General features: G+C 43.8%; 1 protein-coding gene across 1 annotated transcript in view; it reads left to right on the forward strand.

Moving 5' to 3' along the window:
* Nucleotides 1–866: 866 nt before the first annotated feature.
* Nucleotides 867–23,902, forward strand: part of TOP1 (DNA topoisomerase I) — a 65,435-nt gene continuing 42,399 nt past the window's right edge. The window contains exons 1-2 of the mRNA XM_063172202.1: nt 867–996; nt 1,497–1,521. Of these exons, the coding sequence (XP_063028272.1) occupies nt 964–996; nt 1,497–1,521 (58 nt within the window). The 5' untranslated portion in view covers nt 867–963. The remainder of the gene's footprint in view (nt 997–1,496; nt 1,522–23,902) is intronic.

The following is a 23,902-nucleotide window of genomic DNA, read 5'->3' on the forward strand; positions in this document are numbered from 1 at the left end:
GCAATGCACCAGTGCTGTCCTTGACTTAAACGAGTCAAGTGAGCCCAAACCTGCCTGATCTGCATCCCCCCCCAGCATGTCCCCGTGATTCCTGCGGCCCCCGCACTCCAGCCCAGTGCGGTGGCGTGCAGAGGCGGACAGTGAGGGGTCAGCAAGACCGATAACAGACACTGATAACGAGGGGTCTGCGGGACAGGGGCGCGCACCCGCTCGCCTCCTCTCACTAGGAAATGCTCTAATTGCCCATGCGGTGGTGCCTATGGGGGGGGTCCGGCGCGGCGGGACTTCACGGGAAGCCCCGAGGACCCCATAGCCAGCGGAACCCGAGAGCTGCGGGACCCGGCAGGGTGCTGGGCCGTCGCTGTGGGGTTATCGTGGGGAGCAGCGAAACGCCTCCCCTCAGAGCAGCCCGCCCGCCATGCGGCGCAAGGGGCGGAGCCAGCGGACGGGGGCGGGACTTGTATGCAAATATAGCCGGCGGGGCGGGGAGGTGGCGCATGCGCGCTGGGCGCATGGAGCAGCACGGGTTCTTGCACAATGCACCGGGCCGGGCAGCCGCGGGGAGGGGGCGGGCTCTCGCATGTAAATGAGTGCCGGGTTTTGCCGCGCTATTGGATGAGGGAGAGGAAGGGGCGGGACCGGATATGTAAAGCAGCGAGCCGGCTTAGCGCACGGTGGGGGGGCAGCGGGTCGGAGCGGTCATGTCGACGGGGCGTGGCCCGCATGCAAATCATGCCGGCTCTGGAGGCGTGGCTAGGATGCAAATACGCGCGCGGCCGCTTCCCGCCCCCTGCCAGTCAGTCCTCTCCCCGTCGCTTTAAAAGGCGCCGCGCCTGCGCAGAGCGCCGAAACCGGGACTTAGAGTCTGTTACACAACCGCGCTGCGCTCCCCGCGTCCCGCTCCGCCCGGCGCTCCTCTGCCCGCCGCTCCTCCCGCTCCGCCCGGCCGCCCGCGCCTCCGGCATGAGCGGGGACCAGCTGCACAACGATTCCCAGGTGAGCGCCCCGTGCCCGCCCGCGGGGCGCGCTCCCGGGGGACCCCCGCCGCGGTGCTCCCATCTCGCCGTGCCGGCCCTGGGCTGGCCGCCTCGCCACCCCCCGTAACCCCAGCGGGGCGACCGTGCCCCCTTATGGCCGCCCCCATAAGTCTGGGCAGAGCCCTGTCAGCCCCGGTGTCCCCCCGCGATGGGATGGGGGTCGGTGGGAGCGGGGACCCGCGTGTGACCCCCGGGCTGGGCGGACAAGGGGAGGGGGCGCCTGCCGCGCTCCCCCGGCTCGCTCCCCTTTGGGGGGCTCGGGTGGGGTCCCCTCATGAGCCGTGCGGGGGCCGGGGGGGCGCTTCACCGGTTCCCCCATCACCTTCCGCATCGCGCCGGGCTTTTCCCTTTTAGTATTTAATTCTCCCAAAAATGAGGGTGAGGGCGGGGGTGGGGGTCCCCCGGAGCGCCGCGGAGCCGGGCGTGCTGACGGTGTGTCCCTGTGTGCTCTCCCCGCAGATCGAGGCGGATTTCCGAGCGAACGGTGAGTGCGGCCCCGGCGCGCCCCTCGCACAGACATGGCGTCCCAGAGACTAAGTCCCGGCTCCGCGCTCACCGGCCCCATTGTTCCCATCGAGCTGCCAAAAGCGCCCCTTTCCCGCCGGGATCGGGGCCCCCCGACCCCCGCCGCCCCGAGTGGGGGCACCGCAGGCCCCCGATCCGAGCCCAGCGGCTCTGCCGGGATCGCCTTTGGGCCCCGATTCCTCCCTGGAAAGTCGCCTTGTCGACGGTCGGGACTTAGTCTCTGCGCCATTTTCTTTTTCTCTCTCTCTCTCTGTGGCTTTTCTCTCCTTCTCCTCCTCCCCGAGCTGCCGCCGAGCCGCCTCTGCAGAGGCACCGGGCCGCCATCCCCGGCACCAGCCCCTTGTAACCGAGGGGAAAGCAAAGTTTTTAGCTTAAAAAAAAAATTTAAAATCCCAAGTCGCCTTTTTTTTTTTTTTTTTTTTTTTTTTTTTTTAATCGCAGGCTCCCTCCCCCCCACTGCTCCCCTTCTCTGTTCCTTTGAGGGAATCCCTCCCTTCCCCTAAAATGAAAGGTGATTGCAACATGTTGCTCTTTAAAAGAAGCTGCTGCATCCATTTTAAGATCAGTCTTATTTTCTTACTGGCCATTTAAATTATGTGACTTTACCTTGTTAGATGGGGTTTTTTTAAATTAAAATAAAAACCTACTTTAAAAAACCCAACAGACCATAGTGTAGACAATTCCAGAAAGGTAGACAGCATCACTTTAGGGACTTTGCAACCTAACTTCATTTTGTTCAGAAACATTTACAGGAGTCCTGTAATTAAAAAAAAATACACCGATATGTAATTTTTTGTATATGTATATATTTATATATGAATATATATGCATATCTGTATGTATATTTATATTCATGTATATATATACAGACATACAATTTTATCTTTTCTAATCAGCCTGTTGACTGCTAACTTTTTCTGATAATTTATTAATTTTTATAGGAAGCAAGCTGATTGCAAGCCTGTCTCATTTGATAGGTGTCAAATTGCAGGGCTTAAATAAGGTGAAAGGGAGTTGAGGGTATACAACCAACCTTTGTGTGTATGTATTACTGTCACTGTTCGGGATGTGTGAGGAGCTCTGAGCTGTCCCCTGACTGCTGAGTTGTTAGAGGACAAAAAGGTGGTTGAAAATATCTGCTTGACTTATAGTTACACTAATTTTTAGAATGCTTCTCTGGATGATGTCCACGTGCCTGGTTGCTTTGTAGGCTACTGCGTGTAAATATTTACAGATCTACGCTTGCGAGCACCTTTCGTTCTGTCAGTTCATTGGAATGTGATTGTGTGTGTGCAGCAGGAGCAGACAGTATCAAATATGCACATTTTGAACTCTTCATTTCTATTCTGAATTTATAGTGGGGCTCTATGAATAATTGTTATCAGGAAAAAAGGGTGCAGTGGATTTCCCAAGAAGAACGGGTGTAACTCTTGAAGCATTTTAAATATACTTGCTTCATCTAAGGATCATCTTTATTTAGGGAAAAATACTCCCTGGTAAGCTTTAGTTATTTAGTACTGTTGTACTTAGAGGAAGTGATGTATATTTGACCTTTTGACTCCATCTTCCAGTGAACCTTTCAGAGGGATTTTTCTCCTCTATTGTGACCATGTGCTGTTTTATTCTTCTAAGAGCTTTAGTCATACAGCTCTTAAAACTCCTGTGGTTTTTATTTCTACCATGTGTTGAAGGAATTCAATACAGAAATTCAAAGTCAGACACCTTGATGGAAAAACTGAATTCCTGGTAAATCAAGCACACCCAACAAATCCATACCAGTGCAGGCATCAGCACCCTTTTTCTCTTACTGTAATTATTTGTGACAGTCATGTAACATCACTGTCATTGATCAGAGGCCCCTAACCCCCAAAACCCTTTTCAGCACTGGAAGGTATGTTAGTCTTGCTAAGGGAATAATGCTGAATAGACAGTGGATTCTCTGACCTTGTGAGCACCCCTGATCTCCCTGAAAATCTGTCACCTCTCTTGCTCTCAGCCTGGTTTCCCCTGCTCAGGAGCTCTTTGCACTGGTGTGTTGGGAATTGTCACACACGGCTATGAGAACAGCAGTTCTCCTTCAGGCAGAGCACTGAGCCTCTCACTCTTATTTTCTTGATTTTTGATCCTATTTAGTGGCAAAGATTAGGAATCCCAAGTGCCAGGTTTTTTTCCCCCCAGATATTTAGAATTGGTTTGTACTTTGATTATTGTCAGGCAGCACCCAAACTCTCCTTTAAGGCCTCCTGTACTTCACATTTGGGGGAAGGGAAGTTTTTCTGGGGGCTGGTACTGACTCATTCTAAGTGTTGAGTGTAGCAGCAGTAAACATTTTTGTTAGTAGAGAGTGTTTTGGGTGACTTTTGGCTAGTGTATCAGTAATAGGGCAGCTGAAGCACTTAGAAGCTTCCTGTTGTTATTAATGTTCCTATCTGGGTCAGTGGACACACTGCCTTGAGTTGTGGTCACACAAGTTGTTGCAGCTGCAGTAGGTGGGGTGGATCTGCCCATTGCAGGTCAGCACGGTGCAGCTGCTTGTAGCTGGGTCTGGTTACACACCCATTTCATTGATAGCAGGCTAGTGCTGGGTATGAGAGGGGGTGCCAGCTGTAAATACGTGTTCCTGGCTATTTCTTGTCATTAAATTGCCAGATCACTCTAAGCAAGTGTGTCCTGGGCAAATTCCAACTTGAGTAATTGCATTCCATTTCAATATGCAGGTTCTCCCTCCTGTTTGGCTGTGGTGGGTATTTTTTTTCACCTTAGCTGTATTTTTAGTATCCGTACGCATTGCAAAGAATTTTCCATGTTCAGTCCTAGCAGTGCCTGTTTGCAGACCAAGCTGAGAGCAGTATTGTGCTGAAGCAGCCAGCCTTTGCTGCAAGTAACATCCTTGCAGTCCTCAGCATTCAGAAGGGAAATGGAGTCCAAAATTGTTGTTTCCAGCTACAGCTTGGATGCTGAAAATGTCCCCACCTCCACAGATTTGGATTCTATTGAGTTTTGCCTTAAGAGCTTTGTTACTCAGGTTGGATGTAACAACCTCTTACTACTGAGGGCAACGACACTAAAAGCAATTTATCTTGACTTTGAGCTCTCCCATAGTGTTTGCAGAGTGCACTAGATAAAAATTACTTTTGTTTGCAAAATAATCAAATTGCGTTGCAAAACTACTAAATTCTACTAACTGCTATTGGTGCCTTGGCTGCTCGGCAGCCTGTGATCAGAACTTGTGTAAAATCCAGAAGTGCTCAGTATGGAAATTGGGGACATCATCCCAAGCAGTGCTTTTTGCTTCCAGTTGATTTGGCCAGTAATGTTAAGATGCAATTTGAGGTCAAGTATCACTGGAGTAACCATTACAGTGTATTAACAGGAGTCAAGTGTGAATTTGTCCAGCCTCACAGAGGTGGCTTCTGCATTTCAAACATGTTAGAAGGAGGGGCTTGCTTTAACAGTGAGTATTTTTTTGGAGAAAAAAACTGAAGCCCTTACTGCTGCAGCATCTTATCAGGAACTGGCAGGGTTTCTTTGTTGGCCCAAACGCTCGTGGGGCATCTGTGTATTTATCAGGCTGGCAACACGAAGGAATGAGCAAGAGGGAAATTCAAATTAAATAACATGAGTGCTGAACCAAATGCCTTACAAGTTAAGGAATTTCAGCACGTTTTGTGTTTTGCATTAAATTCATGTTTCATGGATGACAGAGCTGTGCAATAAGAGGTGTGGGTGATTTAAATGCTAACAAACTGTAGAGCAACATAGCAGAGATCTTTAGGATTTCTCAGTGGTTGTGAAACAGTCTGTTAGAGACCAGATTTGTGCTTCCTTGCTGCTGCCTTTGCCGGCGCCTTCTGGATGGGTGAGAGTTTTTTGAAGGAGAGCAGGGCCACTTCTGGCACAGGGCTGTGTGTACCTTAGCACTGCTGTTAGAGCCACTGTGCTAAACAAACTGCACGGATTTAGGAAGTGTGAAGGCACTGCCTGTGCTCTGTGTGTGTGTGACATGGCAGGGAGAAACTGTCTTTTAAGTTCCCTGGGAACACGTCTCAGGAATGCTTTAAATGTCAAACGTTTGGCAAGGGATCCAAAGTACAAAAGGTAATTAATAGTATTTAGGTGCAGATTGATATCTCTGCTGAAAATTTCCTTTGCTTTTTTCTGTGATACATGGAGATGAGAACCCAGAAGAATGTAGCTTGTTCCTTCCTTGCATGGCTCCCTGCCTTCGCTCCAGACTGCAGTGCTGGTGGTGAGCCTGCATTGTGGGAAGTGCTGCCCACAGCCTCAGAACAATACTGGGGTAGTTTTAAGTCTGCAACCACTTAGATTTTTTTTTTTCGTGTTTTTTTGTTGGTTTTTTTTTTTTTAATTTCAGAAGTATTTTACATAAGACACCAATCTCTGCAAAATGTCTTAATTTTGTTTTTGCATTGATTTTCAATATGTTCACAGCAATCTTTCTCAGGGCTTGTTAGGATATGACAGTGTAGCTTCACTCTGGGAATTTTCAGATTGTGAAGGTGAGAGTACTCTGAAGTAAATTTATCATTCATGACGCTTCTCAGAAATGTAAATAAACATATTGTTGGTAAGCTGTTCTTCACTATCATGTGCCACATAAGTTGGTTGCGTTTATTTTCCCCAGCAGAAGCCTCAGAAGGGCTTTGCTAAAGACCTTGGGGTCTGTTGTGTTAATTGTTCTGACACATTCAGCATTTAGGTTAAAACTTAATGGGTGTCTGGTGGGAGTGGGGAGTTGAGTGTGTTTCTGGAAGCTGCAGCCAACTTGTGTTTTAAAACTCAGCAGAATTACTTAAATGTGCTGGAAGATGTGTTTCAGGGGTTAATGGCCCGTGTGTTTCTTCCTCCTAGCAGGTTTTCTTCAGATGTTTCTTCTTTCACTCCAGTGTTAAGCACTCTCTGTTATTAATGTGTTATCAGGGCTTCGTTGTTTACTTTGTAAAACATGAAACATTTTGAACCAGGGGGCTGGTGTAAAAGTGTGCTTTTTTACATGGCTTCATGTAAATTAGACACACAGCTCATAAATGTGATCAAGCACAAATCAGATTTAATTTCATTTACAACTGTGACTTCAGATATTCGTTAGATAGTTCATTGAATTCCAACCTCCTGAGTTGCACTGTCAGCAGAAACTGCAATAATATGTAATTATAGCAAGTACTTAACATCTCATTGACTCAAATTCCTCTGTTAATGATTTCACCGGATTCCTGTTAAAGTCATACCTGCTGAAATAGCACAAGCCGCTGCCCTGTTAGAGGGAGGCTCCAGGTCAGATTCTTCCTGGTGTTGTGAATTGCTGTAGTTCTGCTAAATCAGTGGAGCATGGACAGTGTATCTGCTTTTTTGTTACTCGGCTGCAGGGATGGGCTTTAATGACACAGTGACTATTTAAGAGAAATACAGTTTAACCTAGGAAGTCATTGCAGATTTCTTTTTCCTGTGGCTTTTCAAGACGGGACAGTTTCTCTTTCAAGTCCTCTTGAGCTGGTTGTGCTGATACAGTTTCTCATATCCTTGAAGAACATTCACAAATATTTATTGGCTTATTAAATTTAATTGATTTTGTAGCTTCCAGTTTTATAGATACTGCTCCCCATTTTGTAGAAAACCTCACACTTCAACACATGGAAGCAAAATCTATTTAGTGTTATATATGCTGCTTCTGCCTGGGTTTTTGAAGGTCTGTGTCTTAGCTTTCCAAATCTGAGAGAAGATAGATGTTGAAATCAGTGTTTGTTACATTGCTGTCCTGGGACTGTCCCTTTTGACAGAGCATATGACACATTCTCCCTGCAGGACTCTCTGTTCCGAGCTCTTCAGCACTGTCAGCATTCAAAAGTGGATCATCTTTAGATTTCAGAATTTAGGTTCAGAATTTCAGGTTCCTCCTGGTCAGGGAATGAGAGAAGGATATGAGCTTGCTGTGGTTTCAGCAGCGAGTTTGCTGCTGTTCTGCTCTTCTGAAAAAAACAGTAGAAAATAAATGTAAAACCCATTTCACAGCTGCAGTAGGATTTAAAAGGAGAGCTCCTTTTAAAGTGTTCCCGGTTAGTGTTGTCCTTACTCTGCCAGTAGCTGCCTGCTCCTGCCAGTCCTCTGTGTGTGCTCTGGTGGCTCCACTGTCCACCAGAGGTTGAACACTGGAGTTACTACAGTGTGGAAGTGCTGTTCCAGGCAGAGCAGAGCAGACAGAGCCTTTCTGCTGCAGGCTCCTGCTATTCCCTGCTCAGCTGAGCACGTTGTAGTAGTGGTTTCCCGGTGTGTATGAGACTCCAGTATTTTTAGCACAGCGTTTGTTCAAAATGTCCTGGCTGACATAAATGCTAAATAGTTCCAGTGGATTTAATGAGGTTTATAGTTGGAAATATTTTCATCTTGAATGCTTGCTTTTTAAACTACTGATCTTAGTCAACTGCTGTAATGTCTTGTGGTGTCAGAGCGAGAGTTAGGACTTTGGGAAGGTGATGGGAAAAGAAAGGGTGAAGTTAAATTTGGATTCTTGTGACCTGTATGGTGTAAAGAGGATTAAAATTTTGGTTTTGGCTTCAGAAATATGAACATACCTGCATGTTTTCAAGTGGAAATTTGGTTTCTAAATTTGACTTCTGTAGCTGCTCAGCCGATGAACAACTGAGAGCTCCAGAGCTGAGAATGAAAGTGGAGAATGTGAAGCAGTAGTCAATCTTCCTGAAATTTATTCTTTTGTAACATGTACTTAGTATCAATGATTTTCCAACTTCTTTGAGAAAAAATCAGGATTTTTAAAAAATCATTGTCTGTGTCAGCAGGAGCAGTGTCAGGAAATACATTTTTGTGCCAGTCCTTGCAACAAACAATAATCTGGGAGATCCTCCAACTGGTGGAGATCAGACTTGATGCTTTTGGATACGTAGGAGACCTTGGCAATTAGTTCTCTATTAATACTAATGATAGAGATGGAGTTCTGTAATGAGGGAAGATGAGTAGGAGAAGGACAGCAGTTCGAGTAAGAATTGCCTCACAAATTTTCTAGTGTTGTCACAGAGTTCTGGTGATGTTTCCCATCATCTCAAGGCCTGTTTCTCTGCTAGAATAAAATACTCTACTGGGGAAGTTCACCTTGTTTCATGGCTGTTGCTTGAGTCTGAGCAGTTTCTCTCAGAGGTGGTTGCAGCAGTAGTTCAGTTCAGAAGAATGACTTGCACTGACAGCTGCTCTGGGCTTGGGATCTGCCTGTTCCCAACATGAAGGAGTCCCAAGGACGGGCAGCAGTGAGCATGCCTTACTCCTGTCTTGGGAGGCTTTGGAGGCAGGGGCTGGAAAATGTCTGAAGTGCTTATCTTGATGGGATGGGGGCAGTGCAGGCTCACTGGAGGCACAGCAGGAAAGTCAGTGTAGGTGCTTGTCGTTCAGCCTCAGCAGTGTCTCCTCAAGAAAAACACCCTGCATCTCCGCCTGGATATTTAAACCCCTTCCTCGCCTGGAGTACTTAAACCCCTTCCTAAGTTTGAAGATGTTGACTTCTGAAACTGAGATGATGGCAAGGTAAAGAGGGACAGCATCAGAGTGTTGGGAAATGGTTTTAATTGGAGGCTCCTGTCAGTCTCAAAGAGACAAAAGTTGCTTCCCACAGAGCTTCCGATCAGTAGAGGGTTTTATTCCTTATTGATATTTTTGACGTGAGTGTATTTGTTCATGTTCACAAGCTTGCCATATGCTTTGTGCAGTTGTGAGCTGTGTGGGTGTCCCTGTATGTATTTTTATCTTATACCTTCGTCAGAGAAGCAGCTTTTTAAGGAGTGTTAGCAAGACAATGGCTTTCTTCTCTGTTAGTATTGCAGAATGCTGAACCTCATGGTGTCCATCAAAAGATGAAGATTTTCCTTAATAATTCTGCCCAGCATAGACATGTTACAGACAGATGGACATTCATGGAATTCAGCTTTGCAGCAGAGTGATTCTGCAGCTGCCTGTATCTTTCCATCACTGGAGAGAGATTGATTTCTGCCTCAGGAAAGCTTGGAGTGTACTTGTAGCCTCACTAAAATATTTTTATCAGTCTGTCTAACTCATCTTTGGCCATGTCCATTAAACTCATGTTCCATAGTGAGGATGTCCTTGTGTCCTGGTTTTGGGCAGGCTGGAGTTAAGTTTCTTCCTAGTAGCTGGTGCAGTGCTGTGCTTTTGGGTTTGGTATGAGAATAGTGTTGATAACACACTGATGTTTTAGTTGTTTGGACAACTAGCTAAGTGCCTGCTAGGTCTCATCAGCTGCAGGGTACAGCTGACAGTCTCTTTCACACACACAGCATTCAGTACATAGTGCAGCTTTATTTGGGGGAGAAATACTCTTACATTCTCAATGAAGGCATAGTTCTGCTTCTTCAAGATGTCCATTTTCTTCCATAATGATATTTTTCAGTGATTTTCTAAAAATAAGACCCTGGTGGCTTTTATTCCTTATTGCTCATTTTGTAATCCCAGTCATTGATTTGCATAGTGTTACTAATTTTTGCAGCAAGCATCCAGGACCTCAATAGTTGAATATTTTGCTTAAGAATAAATGATAACAAGAAATTAAATATGAGATCTGGTGTTGAACATGCATAAACTGCATACAGCTTTTCTGTCTAAAACCCACTGTTTGACTGCCCTGAAATAAGTTTTACCAAATGCTTTGGAATTTGTGAAATGTTGGGCTCACTCTACTACTGAGTGTATGCAGCAGGAAATTGGAAGTTGTTTTGTTTCCATCCAAATGTCTGGTCAGTTTGGTGCAGCTAGATGTGTGGCAGTGTCTAAAGGGAATAATTTTAAGAATTTTTAAGAACAGTTTTTTTAGACATTGGCCAGAGATGTGGCTTCATAGTTAAAAAGTCAAGAAAATATTTCCTAGGGATGGAGCAATCCCCAAGTGCAGATAGCTTTTTAATTTTTTCCTGGCATTTGTCACATACTCTGCTCTGTTGCCTAACACAGCTTCTGACACATGAGAGCATGAACTTGTAGAGTGTTATCCAGAATATTTTTTCTTTCATTTGTCACTTCTGTACACATTTCCAATTGAACAGCATTGCAGCAGCTTTTCCTGTGCATGTAACATGGAATAGCTGACCTGTACTTTAGGGCCAGGGCAATGTACTTTAGTTGAACTTTTTATTGATGGCAATATTTTACTACTCAAGGCTTATCCTGGTATTTGAACAAGAGCCAGAATTGTCAAAACAGCTGCTCCTCTTCCTCTGAGGTTGTACTTTCTTGTTTTGCAGAAGTGGCTTATAAAGACCTTTTAGGAGAGAAGACACTTCAGTGTTTTTCCCCCATTAAACTGTAGTGTCTGTTGCAGATTTTTCACTAGCTGGAGGTAGAGTTGAGAAACATGGTGATCTTCTAAGTAAAAGGCAGAGATTTCTGGAGTTAGGGTTTAAGCACAACTTGTAAGCAGAGTTTTAGGAGGAGAAAAGCACAGGTAGTAACAGGAGACAAACCCCCTGTTACATACAGTCTCTTTGGAGGCCTGATGACCAGGTGGGAGGCTGTCTTCCTTCATCTGCTCTGCAGCAGATGCAGGTGGATGGAGTTTGTGCAGTCCTTTGGGAGATTAGTAGCTGATAAGTTGGCAATTCTTATTCCAGCTCCTGGTTTGGTGCAGTGCTGCCTTGCCAGCTGTCAGCTTGTCTGGAGTGCTTGGTGCTGTGCTCAGGACATGAGGGTGAAGGGTTGAATGTGGAGAGAGACTCTTTTGAAGCTGAAGGCAGGGAGCACCAGGGAGGGACATTTTGTTACTCATGGATGCTGTGTCTGGGTTTAAGGTCATTTGTGCTGTACATTGTTATCTTGTCCTCAGGCCATATTGTTTAAATAGGCAGCACAATGGGGAAAGAGGGAGCTCTATGCTCTTCTCAGAGCTGGAGAAACCAGAACATAGTGGAGTGATTTTTTTCCAGCACAGAAATAGATGTAAAGCTGTCTGGCTAGGATGGAGATTCTAGTTTTAGCATATTGTTATATGCAGGGGCTAAGGTGGGCATTTTTTTCTGTGGTGCTATGTTGTTTTACAAACACTTATGATACAGAACAAATTAGAAATTTGTGTGGAAGGTTCTACAATTAATGAAATCACCGGATTTGCAATAAGGAGACACTGTGTTCCTGGTTTGTGTGCAGGGTTCTGGTATCAGTTATGTCAGTCTCTTGCACCATACAGCCACCTTGCTATGAGTGTCTCCCAACTGGGCCTGGAGCAATAGGAAGAGCAAATTATGTCTTCTCCCAGTTTGTGAATGCTGGTGAGTGTGTGAGTAAGATCAGTTTTTGGAAAGATAAAACAGCTGGGCTGGGCAGGTACTGGTTTAAACTTGCCTTAGGAAGGCACCTTACAAGTCAGACAAGCACTCTCCAGTTTAATCCAGCCTTTTGGGAAAAGGGAAGCTGGAGCTCTTTGGAGATCCATGAGAAGGGGATGATTCATTGCAACACAAGCAGCATGTACAAAATGGAGGGATGGAGGAGAGCTAGTGACGTACTCTGAGGTTTGTTCTCCAGAGTTAATGACCACCAGATGGGGAATAAAAGGCAGCCTGCTTTTCTTTTGAGGGCCGGGAATGTCATTGAGGCTGTTTAAATGTGCTGTATCTGTGGTAATGCTGCTTGTGCACAGCAAACCCTTTGATGTGTGGATCAGACTTATCTTTCCTAGCTGGTGTTTCCTCTCAACACTTGGGTTTTGGCTGAAGATGAGATTCTTGCAATGTGGTTTACAGAGCACCTCAGGGATACAGAGCAAAAGTCTTTGAGTGCTTTCTGCAGTAGAAAAAGTGAGGTGCAAGTTGTGTTCCTGTGCACAGCATAAGCAGCCAGACACCCAGGGGCACCTGGTTCATGTGGACAGAAATGTGGTATGAGATGAACTCATAACAACAGTGACCTTGATTCACTTCTGCAGTGTTGCCCAATCCCTCTGTAGGTGTCATCTCCATCTATCTTTGCAGTAGGCAAGCACTGGCACAAATCAGAGTCTGAATGTCAGTGCTGTTAACTCTGATGCTCACAAGTTGTCATCCTAGACGTGTGTAGGTGTTTGGGTTACTTTGTCTTGCTCCATCAGATGGGACATCTCTCCAGCTGCCCAGGATACCTTTGGACATGAATGTGGAAAACATTTGCATTTTTCAAGAGCCTTTTACACTTTTGCAATCTCCTCTCCTCCTGCCCTCTTCCTACTCCAAAACCTGGAAGACTGTCAGAGGAGCCATCATCTTGTCTGAGTCATGTTATCATAGCTGTGTGTGTCACCTGCCCTTCATTAGGGAGCATAGGCAGGCTGTCCTTGAAATACCTGTTTTTATGAGTAAATAGTCTTCTAATTTAAAATATGCTGCTCTCTGGATTTTGGTAGCTGTCATAAACAGCGTCTTTCTTTTATCATCCAGCGGGCTTATTCAGCATCACCTGTGTCTAAAGGAAGCTGCTTCCTGGGTTTTAGGCTGTTGTAATCATACAGATATAAAAAGTACAGCTTGGCAGCTTTAGTTGTCAGCATGAGGTCTTGGGAGAGCCCAGCACGGTGTAGTTTTATTTTCCCCAGTCTATAGCTTGTCTTGCAGTAGGTGGAGGCTGCAGCTGGCAATAAGGTGAAGGCTATCCCAGTAATTTAATTCTTAAATTGAATCCTGGGCAAAAGGCAGAAGCAGTTGAACTGGCAAGTGCATCATTTTATTGTTTCAGAAGTGAAGGTGTAAAGCTGTTGTTCTGGAAGCACTGCTTTCTGTCTAACACATTTTCCCCTTCCTTCCTGTCCTGCCCTGTTGTTGTGACTTCTGTCCACTGATGCAGAATTGTCAGTTTATGGTTTTGTTCCACATCACTGTCAAAACATGAGCTTGTCTGTGCACAGCAAAACATGAATTTACATTGGAACCATGGCCCGAGTTAAAACTCTTCTTCCCTGTGTTTGAATGGGCCTCTCCTGCAGCACTCATCCTGGGCAATATTTGCCTCTTTCAAGAATCTGATCAATTTTCCTTCAAAGCTGCCAGTGTTGTCTTTGCACACCAGCTGAATCTGGTCTGGGTGCACTTCAGCAAGCTGGGTACATGGCTGCTGACAGCAGGGATGGTGAGTTCAGCAGGGGCACTGCATGTCCCAGGAGCCAGGCTGTGCCTGGGCTGTGCCCATGCTGCTCAGTGTGCTTGGTGAGAATGTGAAACGATGCTGACACCACGGCCACGTTTCTGAGGGATCAGAGCTTTGCTAAGTCTTTGTGTGCTGAAGTTAGGGTGTATTTTTAAGTGGTTTCCTTTGTAGGGAATGAGCTGTGGAGCATTGTTTTGTGAAAGAAGGCCCCTGTAGCTGTATTTCACAATAGCATGAAACAGTGTTCAAAACAGATGTGAGCTTCATTTATTAAGGGCAGAATTAGTTTGGTTTTAATTTAAGTTTTTGTGTTTTTTCTCCCTTTTTTTAAATACCCCATCCATTCACCCTGGAACAGGAGCCTCATGGTCAGATTCTAATTCAGAGTAAGAAGATTTGAATTCCAAATAAAATTTGTTAGTGTGATTTTTTTTTTCTAAGATAAATTTTTATATTGTCTTTTTGTGTTTATTAACATTTTAATTTCAGCAGGGTTTTGGAATTAGCCTTTGGCAATTACCTCCATAGGTAACCAGAGTCAAACATGGCCTGACTTTGTTTTTCCCCAGTACTAAGAAAAGTATTCAAAAATTATTGTAGTACATGAACTACAAACAAGTATAATGGTAATTTTTATCATAGTAGCTCCAGAGGCCAGACAAGTAAGTTTTCAAGTGATTTTCAGTTCAGGAAAGATAAAGTGTTCAGAAGGGCTTTCTTCTAAGCATCCATGGAGTGTTTGAAGGTTCAAGAATTAATGCAGATTTGTCATTTCTAGGTTTGTGACAGGTCTGTTATATCCAGGTCTGAAGGTGGTGTCACTTGTTCAGTTCCTCATTCTGTAAGCTCAGGCTCTTTTTTAAATCTTTCCTGTCTCTTCCCCATCACTGCAGGTATTCTCACAGTGTGTATATAGTACCAGTGGTGGTGTGTTCAGCACTTTGCTAGCTACAGGTATGTGATTTCCCAGATCCTGTCATCTGAATGAGTTTAGTTACATTCAGATCAAATTACCTGGGGAGAGTGGTACTCCAAAAAGGCACAGACTTATGTTGTCAGGCATCTTTGAACACCAAGAGTCAGAAGATGTTCCTTCCCTGTAGGTCACTGCAGTTTTCCCTTGCTCTTAATCCACCCAGAATTACCCTTGTACATCAGATGTGCACGTAGTTCATAAAACACTTAGTTATGGAACAAATGCTGGGCATGACCTTAACTGTACTTTTCATAGTAGCAAAGTTAGATTTTTTTGTTTGTTTGTTTGTTTTTTTTAGCATATCATGTTTGGTATTAGCAAATTACCTCCTTGTTTTACTTGCCTGTGCTTATGGCTTTCACTTAAAAAGGAAAATTGCAGTTTCTCTATCAGGGTAGCTGTCTTGCTGTGAAGTGCAACAGGATCCCACTACTTGTCACAGTGACTGCAGTGACAGAAAGTGGCTTGGTTTATATTTTGATCTCAAGTAAGTCATACTCCAAAGTCTTGTTGTGAAAACCTAGTGCTGAACTGTTTCTCTGGTTGTAGATCCTTTCTTGAGCAGAGACTGCTGCACTGCTTTACCTCCTGCTTAGGAACCAGGTTGAACTTACATTGTATCCAACAAATGTGGGGTATTTAGTACAACATCAGGAGAAGAAAAGTATTCCTGTTACAAGCTGTTACTTAATTCTCAGTTTTATTGAACACTTTTCTTCAGGAGTATGTTGATCTGTTGGAGCAGCTGCTTAGTTTTGAGAGTGGCCTGTGAAATTAAGTATCTCATGTTGTTTGCTAATTTTCAGAATAGGTTGGTCACAATTATTCTTTCTTCTGGTATTAGGGCTACTTGTCATGCAGCTTTCCCCACTTATGGGCCCTGTTTAGTATTACACAGCCCATTAATGAAAGCAGAAGGCTCCAGGCTTTCACTGCTGGAGCCTTTTTACATCTGAGAGGATCAAGTAAAAGGTGATCACAGGTCGCAGTTGTGACCACAGGAAAATGAGCAAATTTTCCCTGGTCTGCTGGAGACTGGAGTTCAGGAAATAAGATAATTGCTAGTTCAAAAATAATGTGGTACACTTTTAAACTTGCAGAATAATGTCACTGAAATGCTTGGAAACTCAAACAGATTAAATGTATTTGGGTATTGCAGTTTCAGAGACTGCTGGGGCTGCTGTGCACTCCTGGGTAAAGCTGAACCTGCTCAGAGGAGAGTGAGCCTGGCTCTGCTGCATACCTGCATAGTGCTCTCACTCCCACATGTGGTTTTGTCTAGCACAGGCTTGAAATATTTGGGAGATCAGGACAGGAGGAAATGGTGCAGCTGCTGCTCTGGGCTCTTTGTGTGAGAGCAAACTGCTAAATCAGCTGGAGTGGCTGCAGCTTCCATGCTGGTATTAGTCATTCATGTAAAATTGATAATAAATTTTAATAGATGTATTGATTCCATTTTGACTCTAGTAAAAATTATCATAACTTCAAAAAAATGGTCTCAACGTATATAAAACTGGCAGCCAAGAAATTTCAAAATATTTCTTAGCATTAGAGCTGAATCATTCAGGAATAAATTATGAGATTGTAAATAGTCTTAGATGTTCATCTTGTTTCCTTTGCCTATTTCTGCTGTAAAATAATCAAGTGGAAATAAATATTTCCTAATGGATTGGAATACCCCTGAAAATAAGATTTATAACTTGGGTTTCTCACTTTAGGTTATATTAAAGAGAAATAACAGAGCCTTGAATCTTTATGGTCGCTTCTGTACTGCTCATAGCTTTTCAAGCATGTTTCTACCCCTCTCACCAGTGAACATTTTAAAAATATCAGGTTCCATGTTCAGAATACTGGAAAGCAGAGAATGTGATTATGTTGCAGTAGCTGTAAAGTAGAAGCTCTGATATGATGGGAGCACTTGGGGTTTGAAGTGTAGTGATAAATGAACTTTTGATGACACTCTGCACCTGCAACCTATTTCCTTTGGTTTAAACAGCTCATTTAGTGACTGTGGTAGTGGAGGGCATTTGAAAGCTCAAAAGAAAAAGCTGTTTCCACAACTTGTTATTTCTGTCTAGGTAAAGAAAGGACTACTCTTAAAATTGAGGCACAAGGTAACCAGAATTTATTCAACTCAGTTTTTGAGGACTATGCTTCCTTTCTTTTAGATGGGAAACAAATTACATAAATATTTCCTCCCCTTCATGTCTTATTCAAAGCAGATTTGAGTTTTTCATGGGGTGGAATCTGAAAATGTAGACTGTGTATTCCATGAAGAGATGCCAGCTATTGGTTATTTAAAAATGAAAAGGAAAAAAAACCTAGCAAACAAAACACAACCAAAAAAAACCAGAAAACCCTCATCAAACTGATAATACATTGCATGGAGTTTTTTAATTGAAGAAGCTAGGAGTGTACCGTGCATAATAATGTAGCCACAGCCTTTTATCCTGTGTCAATAGGTTATGCTTTATATTCAGGTATTTGTAATGGTGTGATGTAACAGTTGTCAACTAGTGAGATTTGGCCTGGATTTAACATAATAAACAGATTACAGCTGCATGAAGAGATTAAAATCAGTGGCTTAAAGTAACATTTTGTAAATTGAAGACTTCCAGTGGAATTTAGTGCAGCTACTTATTAAAATATTGCAGTCATAGTCTTACTTTAAAACTACCGTGTCCTACACTGCTCTGCTGATCCTTCCTTCTGCCCCTCCTTCCCTTCCTTCAGAAGACTCCAGAGTACAGACGTGTAGAAATCTCAAGTGTCATTAAACATTTACGTTGTGTTTACTTTCTTGTGTGTTTTAGCTGGAATCAGATTTCTTCTAGTATGCTAATTGTGGTAAGATCCCCTTAAGGCAGGGGAATTGTATTCCCTCCCTTGACTTGAGAATGGGACTTGTGGCAAGGCTGATTCTGATAAAATGCTTCTAGACACTGCTGGAATTGGCCTCTTGTGGGTGAGTGATCAATTAACTCACCCACAATGGGGACAGAGGTGAAATCGGGCAGTATCCATCCAGTGCAGCCCTACACTTTAAAGGAATCACTGTAAATACAAGGGGAAAAAAAGACCCGACCAAAAAAATCCTGTCTGGGATCATTGTGGAAGTTGCTCCTACAGTGAGGAACCAGCTCAAGTGTAATAAAAATAAGTTCTCAGTCTTCTGAAACAAACTTAATTCTAAGACTTTGGCCGTGCTACCCCCATCAGTTCAGCTTAATGGGAATGATATTAAACAAATAGGAGAATAATCTGTCTCTGGTGCATAAAGCAGTGGTATTGCTTGGTAGATTTAAAGCTTCTACCAGCCACTTTTTTTGTCTTGTGCATTCAGTTTGCACTGTCAAACCAAGCATTGCAGAGGCTTGTTCCCAAGGGTGCTGCCTCCCTACAGCAAGCAGGAGCCCAGCGCTGGCCAAAGCCACGCCGAGCTGTCAAGGCATGGTTAATAAAAGGCTTTGAGCAAATGCCATTAGAGCCTCTCCCTGAGGACGCTGAGCATGTACCACTCCCATGAGTATAAACTGTGTGATCCTGGCTGCTCACACAGCCTGGCCATCCACTGCTGCAGGAGAGGCAGTTCAATGCAACTTGCTTGTTTTTTTCCCCCTGGTCTGTTGAATTTTTCCTTGGGGGGAGCCCTTGTTCTGGATTAAACCCAGGACAGTCAAACAGACCACAGCCCTGTGCGTGTGTGGTGTTGGTGTGAACACAGACTCTGTGTGAGCTCATCACTCTTGTGCTAAGGAGGTGGCAGGATTTCAGGTAGTCTTTACTAAAAACTTATTGTCCATGAATCCAACTACAGCAGTGATTTACACAGCCGGCAAGAGGAAATGTTTTTCTAGTTGACATCATTGCAGGGTGATTACTCCTGACAACACAGCAGGTTTCTTGTAATCTACTACAGTTTCTAAACTTCGCCCCAAAATAATATCAACCTATTTTTAAAATACAGGTTGATACATAGGCTGAAGTCTCTATTATCATGTGGAAGGACTAGGATTTGTCGTTGTTTGCCCCTGTTTTCTCCTGGCTCACCTTTTAAGTTTGCATGCAGTAATCAGCCTTTCCCTTTGCATCACAAATTGTGCTGTTTGCACCTTTCCAGGCTAATGACGGTGTAAAGAGCATTTGGAGGGGTGTAAAGAGCATTTGGAGGCGGAAGGAGCTGGTGCTGGGGGCACTGACTCAGTGTGCGGATGCTGTTCAGAACACGAAGTTCTCTTGTCTGCAGTGCGAAGTTGTGACAGATTGCACCAAAAGATTCTCTTTGCTCTTGACCCAGTCTGTTGAAGTAGCTCTCAGAGCTGTTCCTGGGGCAATTCTTTGCCAAAATTCTTCCAAAGGTGATCCAGCTCTCACCTATCTGTGTCTGCAGTGAGGCAGCAGCAATGTCACTGCATGCTGTGCTGGTGGTCTGGGCATGGTGCTTGTGCTGCAGCTGAGCCCTGGCTCAGGTTCTTCAGCTTGGAAGCAGCCAAAGAGTTAAAGTTTCTCTGGTGTATGTGCACTTGGTGTTTCAGTCCACCTGGCTTAGCACATCCCTCCTGAGAAGGGACTGATGTTGTCCCCAAAATTCTGCAGCCAAAACGGTTTGCCAGGAGCTCTTAAAAGAAAAAATTCCTGCAAACCAGAAAAATAAGGGTTAATGAAAAAAGGGGTTTGCTTTAGATAATGAAGTAAGGAATAGGTTATCTCCTGCAGTCCCTGATAGCTCCGAAGTCTAAACAGGGCTGTAAATGTTGGGATTGCCCTGTTTGCTCACCTTCTGCCCTGGCTCTCCAGAGGTGTGTGCCCCTGCTTCTTCCTCCTCAGCCACTCTGGGTGACCCTGGCAGTTCCCTTTGTCTCTGTCTCTGCACACACATCCCTCGGTGTGGTGGGTACATCCTCCCTTTGTCTCTTCACGAGAAAAGATTTTGTGTGACAGCGCCGCGTGACAGTTTGTGCGCTGAGCTGTGGATCTGTGCTAAAGGTTGGTTTCTTTCTGACTGAAAATAGGATTAGTCCCCCTTGCATTATCTATTTGAATGCCCTGAAATTTTACCTTCTTTCATAATTTTAAGCTAGTTTTACAGCCCTGGGTGCCAGACTGGTTTGTGAACAGTTGTCCAGGCTTTCCTGGCGAGTCTGTCTGTCCTGCCGTGCCGGTTATGTTGGCTGTGTTTTGCGCAATAGGGAAGAAGTGGGGGAGAATTTGGAAAAGCCTGAGATTAGATGGTGTAGTAAAAGTTTTCAGTATTAGTAGACCTGAAATCCACCAGGAACCTGCTTTTATCAACTGCTTTTTCCTCCTCCTGTCGATTTGTAACAGCTGCTTGTGCTCAGCCACAGTCACTTTATGTACCTATAAGTCCTTCAGGATTCCAGTCTTGTATATTTGTGTATTAGCAAATGGGGATGCAGATGGAGTTACAATATGTGTAAGGCTTTTGAAACCTCAGAGGTAACTATGATTAAACTTGTTTCCCCCAGATCTGCTTGTGCTCTTTAGATCCCACTCTCTGCCTCATCCCAGCCTCCTGATGTGCAGGAGTGTGGGCTATGGCTGTTAAGTGCGTCTTACTTTTGCTTCTTTTTAAAAAATGGACATGCAGTGCAGAACTTTGTTTATTCATGTGGTTGTAGACTCATAAAGCAGTAGGAAAAAATTGCTGAAACCATTTCTACCCCAGTAAGGGAAGGCACTCCAGTTCTGAATGGAGGAGGCAATGGAAAATAAGTATTTGCACTCATAAGAGTGTAGCCTTATAAGAATAAATATCACTAGGGACAAGAATGGGTTTGCTTTTGGTTCCTTAGGAGACTTCTCTGGACTCTACTCTCTTCATGCCAGCACAGCAGCATTTTAAGCTGCTCACTGGCACTGGTCATTCCCTGAAGTTTTAATTTGCTGTTCTGTTTTATTCTGCTTTGTTAGTGGAAACATACTAATGGGTTTCAGTCTCTGGCTCTTATATATACAATTACAGGAGAATGTTTTACATCTTGGGAATCCCTGGAAACACATGTTTCTGTTCACATGGAACTTTTTTGGTTTTGAATGCAAATAATGGATTGAAAGTTCATTGTTGCCTCTCGGTCGGGAGCCCTTTGGCATGTGTAAGAAGCAGCTATTAATTTAGCCTTTCTGTACTGATCAAACATGTATTTTCATGCTTTATAAGGCTTCCTTGGACTTGTTCTTTGTGTACTGTTGTCTACTGCAATTTTACTGCAGTGATTTTATGCATTTGTTACTACAACTAAGATCTGCTGTGGAACAGGCACATCTGAACGTGCCACCTCTTTGGGAAGAGGCCATGTAAAAGGTGCTGACAAGTCATTAAACTTGCTGCTTCTGCCTACACCAGTAGTTGTTTTGTTGCAGGATGCCTGTAGTGTAGCAGTTTCTTAAGGTCAGCATCCCTGTATGCCACACAGCTATCTCAATTACTTAAGCATTAATTACCCACAGAGTATTAGCTATTTCCCCAGCAGGTGAAAAAGTGAGGTGCACAAAAAATAAGCAATTAATCCAGTGTGGCTGAAAAATAATTTCAAGAAGGGATCAAAACATGTGCACTAAGAGTGTCTGTCCTCTTTCTGAAGAGGCTCTTAAAACACATCTTGCTTTGCCTCCTGAGCCTCTGCAGTCTGGGTGAGATTGATGAAATGCCAGCAGTGACATTTGCTTCAGGTTAACTTCATCTCCCAGAGGCTCCAGTCACACAAGGTAGGAGTGATCAGTCAGGTTTTTTTCTGGCATCCTTAACGTCTCCCTGATCAGCTTTTAATGTTTGGGGTATGGACAAGTTACACACCAGCCTGTCCTGTCCTGTGGCCACCACGTGCTGTCCCTGTCAGCAAGGCTGGCATGTTGTTTTACCTCTCTTCCTTGGATTAAAGTTGTCCTGAGCTTTCGGGGGAGCAAAAGATGCATTGATTTCGTTTTGCAAACTTCATGTTTGAAACAAACTATGTGATAATCTTGCTTGTATACTAAAACTGGAGCTTAGGGGAACATCTTGAGAAGTTGGTGGAGCTCTTCTAAAGGACTGAGATTGGCTGGACACAATTCTCTGTATTCTCCTGTGAAGATTCATCACCAAGTCGTTCAGTTGGGTTCTTCTTTTCCCTCTATTCAGAAGCAAGGAGTACTGCCTTCAAATGACAAGATTAATGAAGAATGCAGTGTCTAAGGGGTCTGTCTTGTTCTCAAGCCAAGTTTCCCAGACCAGTCCTTTTAAGGAAAAAGACATAATATCTGTCTGGCCCTGGAGTATCTTTTGCCTCAAGTAACTGCTGAAGTGTGGAGAGGGGTTGTGAGATCATTGGTTTTACTGTGTTTCTATCAAAAGTATTCAGCTTTCAAGCTTTGGCAGAATTGGGTACAGTGTGGTGTGGTCAGTTCTGGCTTAGCTCAAAACAGGTTTTGTCTCAGAGTAAATATTGTCTGGGAAATGAATAGACTCAAATCTATTCAGTTGTGCTATATTCCTTCATGTGAGGCCTTAGAAAAAGGAAGAATGCTCTCTGGAGGAGTTTTACTTTTTGTAATAAAGTTCCTGCCCTAGAAAGGAAAAACTGTTGGGTTGTTCTGCTGTACTTCTCCAGGCTCCCTTTTTGAGTTTTCATAACTTCATTCTTACATTTTTTCTAAGATTGGAAAATGAATGACTGCAGTAAAGAGCTGCATTGTGTATTCCACTTGTGCTTAGTCACAGTTAGTTTAGCTATTTTGCAGTAAATACACTATACTATAAAACTCAGATTTTGTCTGGTTTATGGAGAGAAACAGTGCAGTGTTAAATTGCCAGCATCCCTCAACTGCTGCACCTGACCCAGTGAGGCACCTGAAGTGAAATAAGCTTGTTGATAGCACAGTAACTTATTTCATTTAAATTTGATTTCAAGGAGGATTTTAAGGATTTATATTTCTGTAGCAGTGTAGATTGTGGAGGTATCTTTATAAACACTGGTAAAAGATTTTATGTCAAGTTGCTTTTGGAATGGGTATCTTTGCCATTAAGTATGGTGTTATGAAATGAGGAAGCAGAAGCCAGTCAGTCTTGCTTCATTATCATTGTAGTTTCTTTCCTTTTTTGACTGAAAACCCAGATCCTACTTCTGCTATTGAATTTCAGGCTTAGGTTATGGGAGACTCAAGTGGTGGTTTCACTGTTTCAGTCACTCTCATTTCAGTATTCCAAATGTTTTGCAGTGAGTTATTGCAGAAATAAAGCAGCACAGCAAACAGACCTGCAATACTTTCTCAGGGTAAATGTTTTATGTGGATTCTGCAGTTGTGTAAATAGGGCCAGTAAGTGACATATCCAGTTTCACTTGGGAAGTTTATTTTAGATTATGGTTTTCTACTCCAGGTATCATCCATAATACCATCATCTCTCTGAACAATGCCTTCTGGGTATGATTTTCTGCTCTTGACACGTGTAGCTGTGTAGAGAGGTTTTCCAGTTTCTGTATCTTTCATATGTGCACTTTGGTTTCCTTTGTCTGCCTTGCTTTATTGGCAAAGGTGTTGTCACCCATACCTAGCTGCAGATCTGTTTTCTCTCTTCTCTCTTTCCTGGGCTACAGCAGTGTCCATCCATTTAAATAAATTCCAGAAGTGCTATTTAATTGATTACTGGAACACCATGACCATAATGTGACTTCCTCTAACTGTAACACAAATATTTTAGAAAAGTTTAGACCTCTTCCAGATTATTCAGGTGGGATTATTGTGAGTTTTAAATTTTTAAGTTCAAACACATAAAGTCAGAGTTTACTTGTCCAGAGTTAAAACCTGTTCAAGAGTGATGGTCCCTGTGCCTCAGACCATGCCATGTTTGCCTTATGGTGGTTTTTCTGAGCCACACAAGGCTTGCAAACAGGATTTTTTAATTCTGCCCCATCTTTGCTTTCTCAAGCAAGATTTATAAATTGACCAGCACCTCAGAGAGTGACCTTTACACATGGGATTGCATTGCCTGTTTAGGTAATGTACTATAACCCTGTCACTATCTGTGTTAAAGATCTTGGATAATGACTGAATGTTACACTCTCTGCTGCCTGGTATCTGTGTATTGTAAAAGTTAGTGCAACACTAGACCATTCTGGCCAGATGCCAAGGGCAAAAGTATGTGTTCTGTGCCAGGAATATGAATAATATTTTAGACACCTTGGACTACATTCACATGTTTGGGCACTCATAACCCTCCCTGGCATCA

Source organism: Melospiza melodia, chromosome 19 (genome assembly GCF_035770615.1).
Source record: "Melospiza melodia melodia isolate bMelMel2 chromosome 19, bMelMel2.pri, whole genome shotgun sequence".
NCBI classification, from domain to species: domain Eukaryota; kingdom Metazoa; phylum Chordata; class Aves; order Passeriformes; family Passerellidae; genus Melospiza; species Melospiza melodia.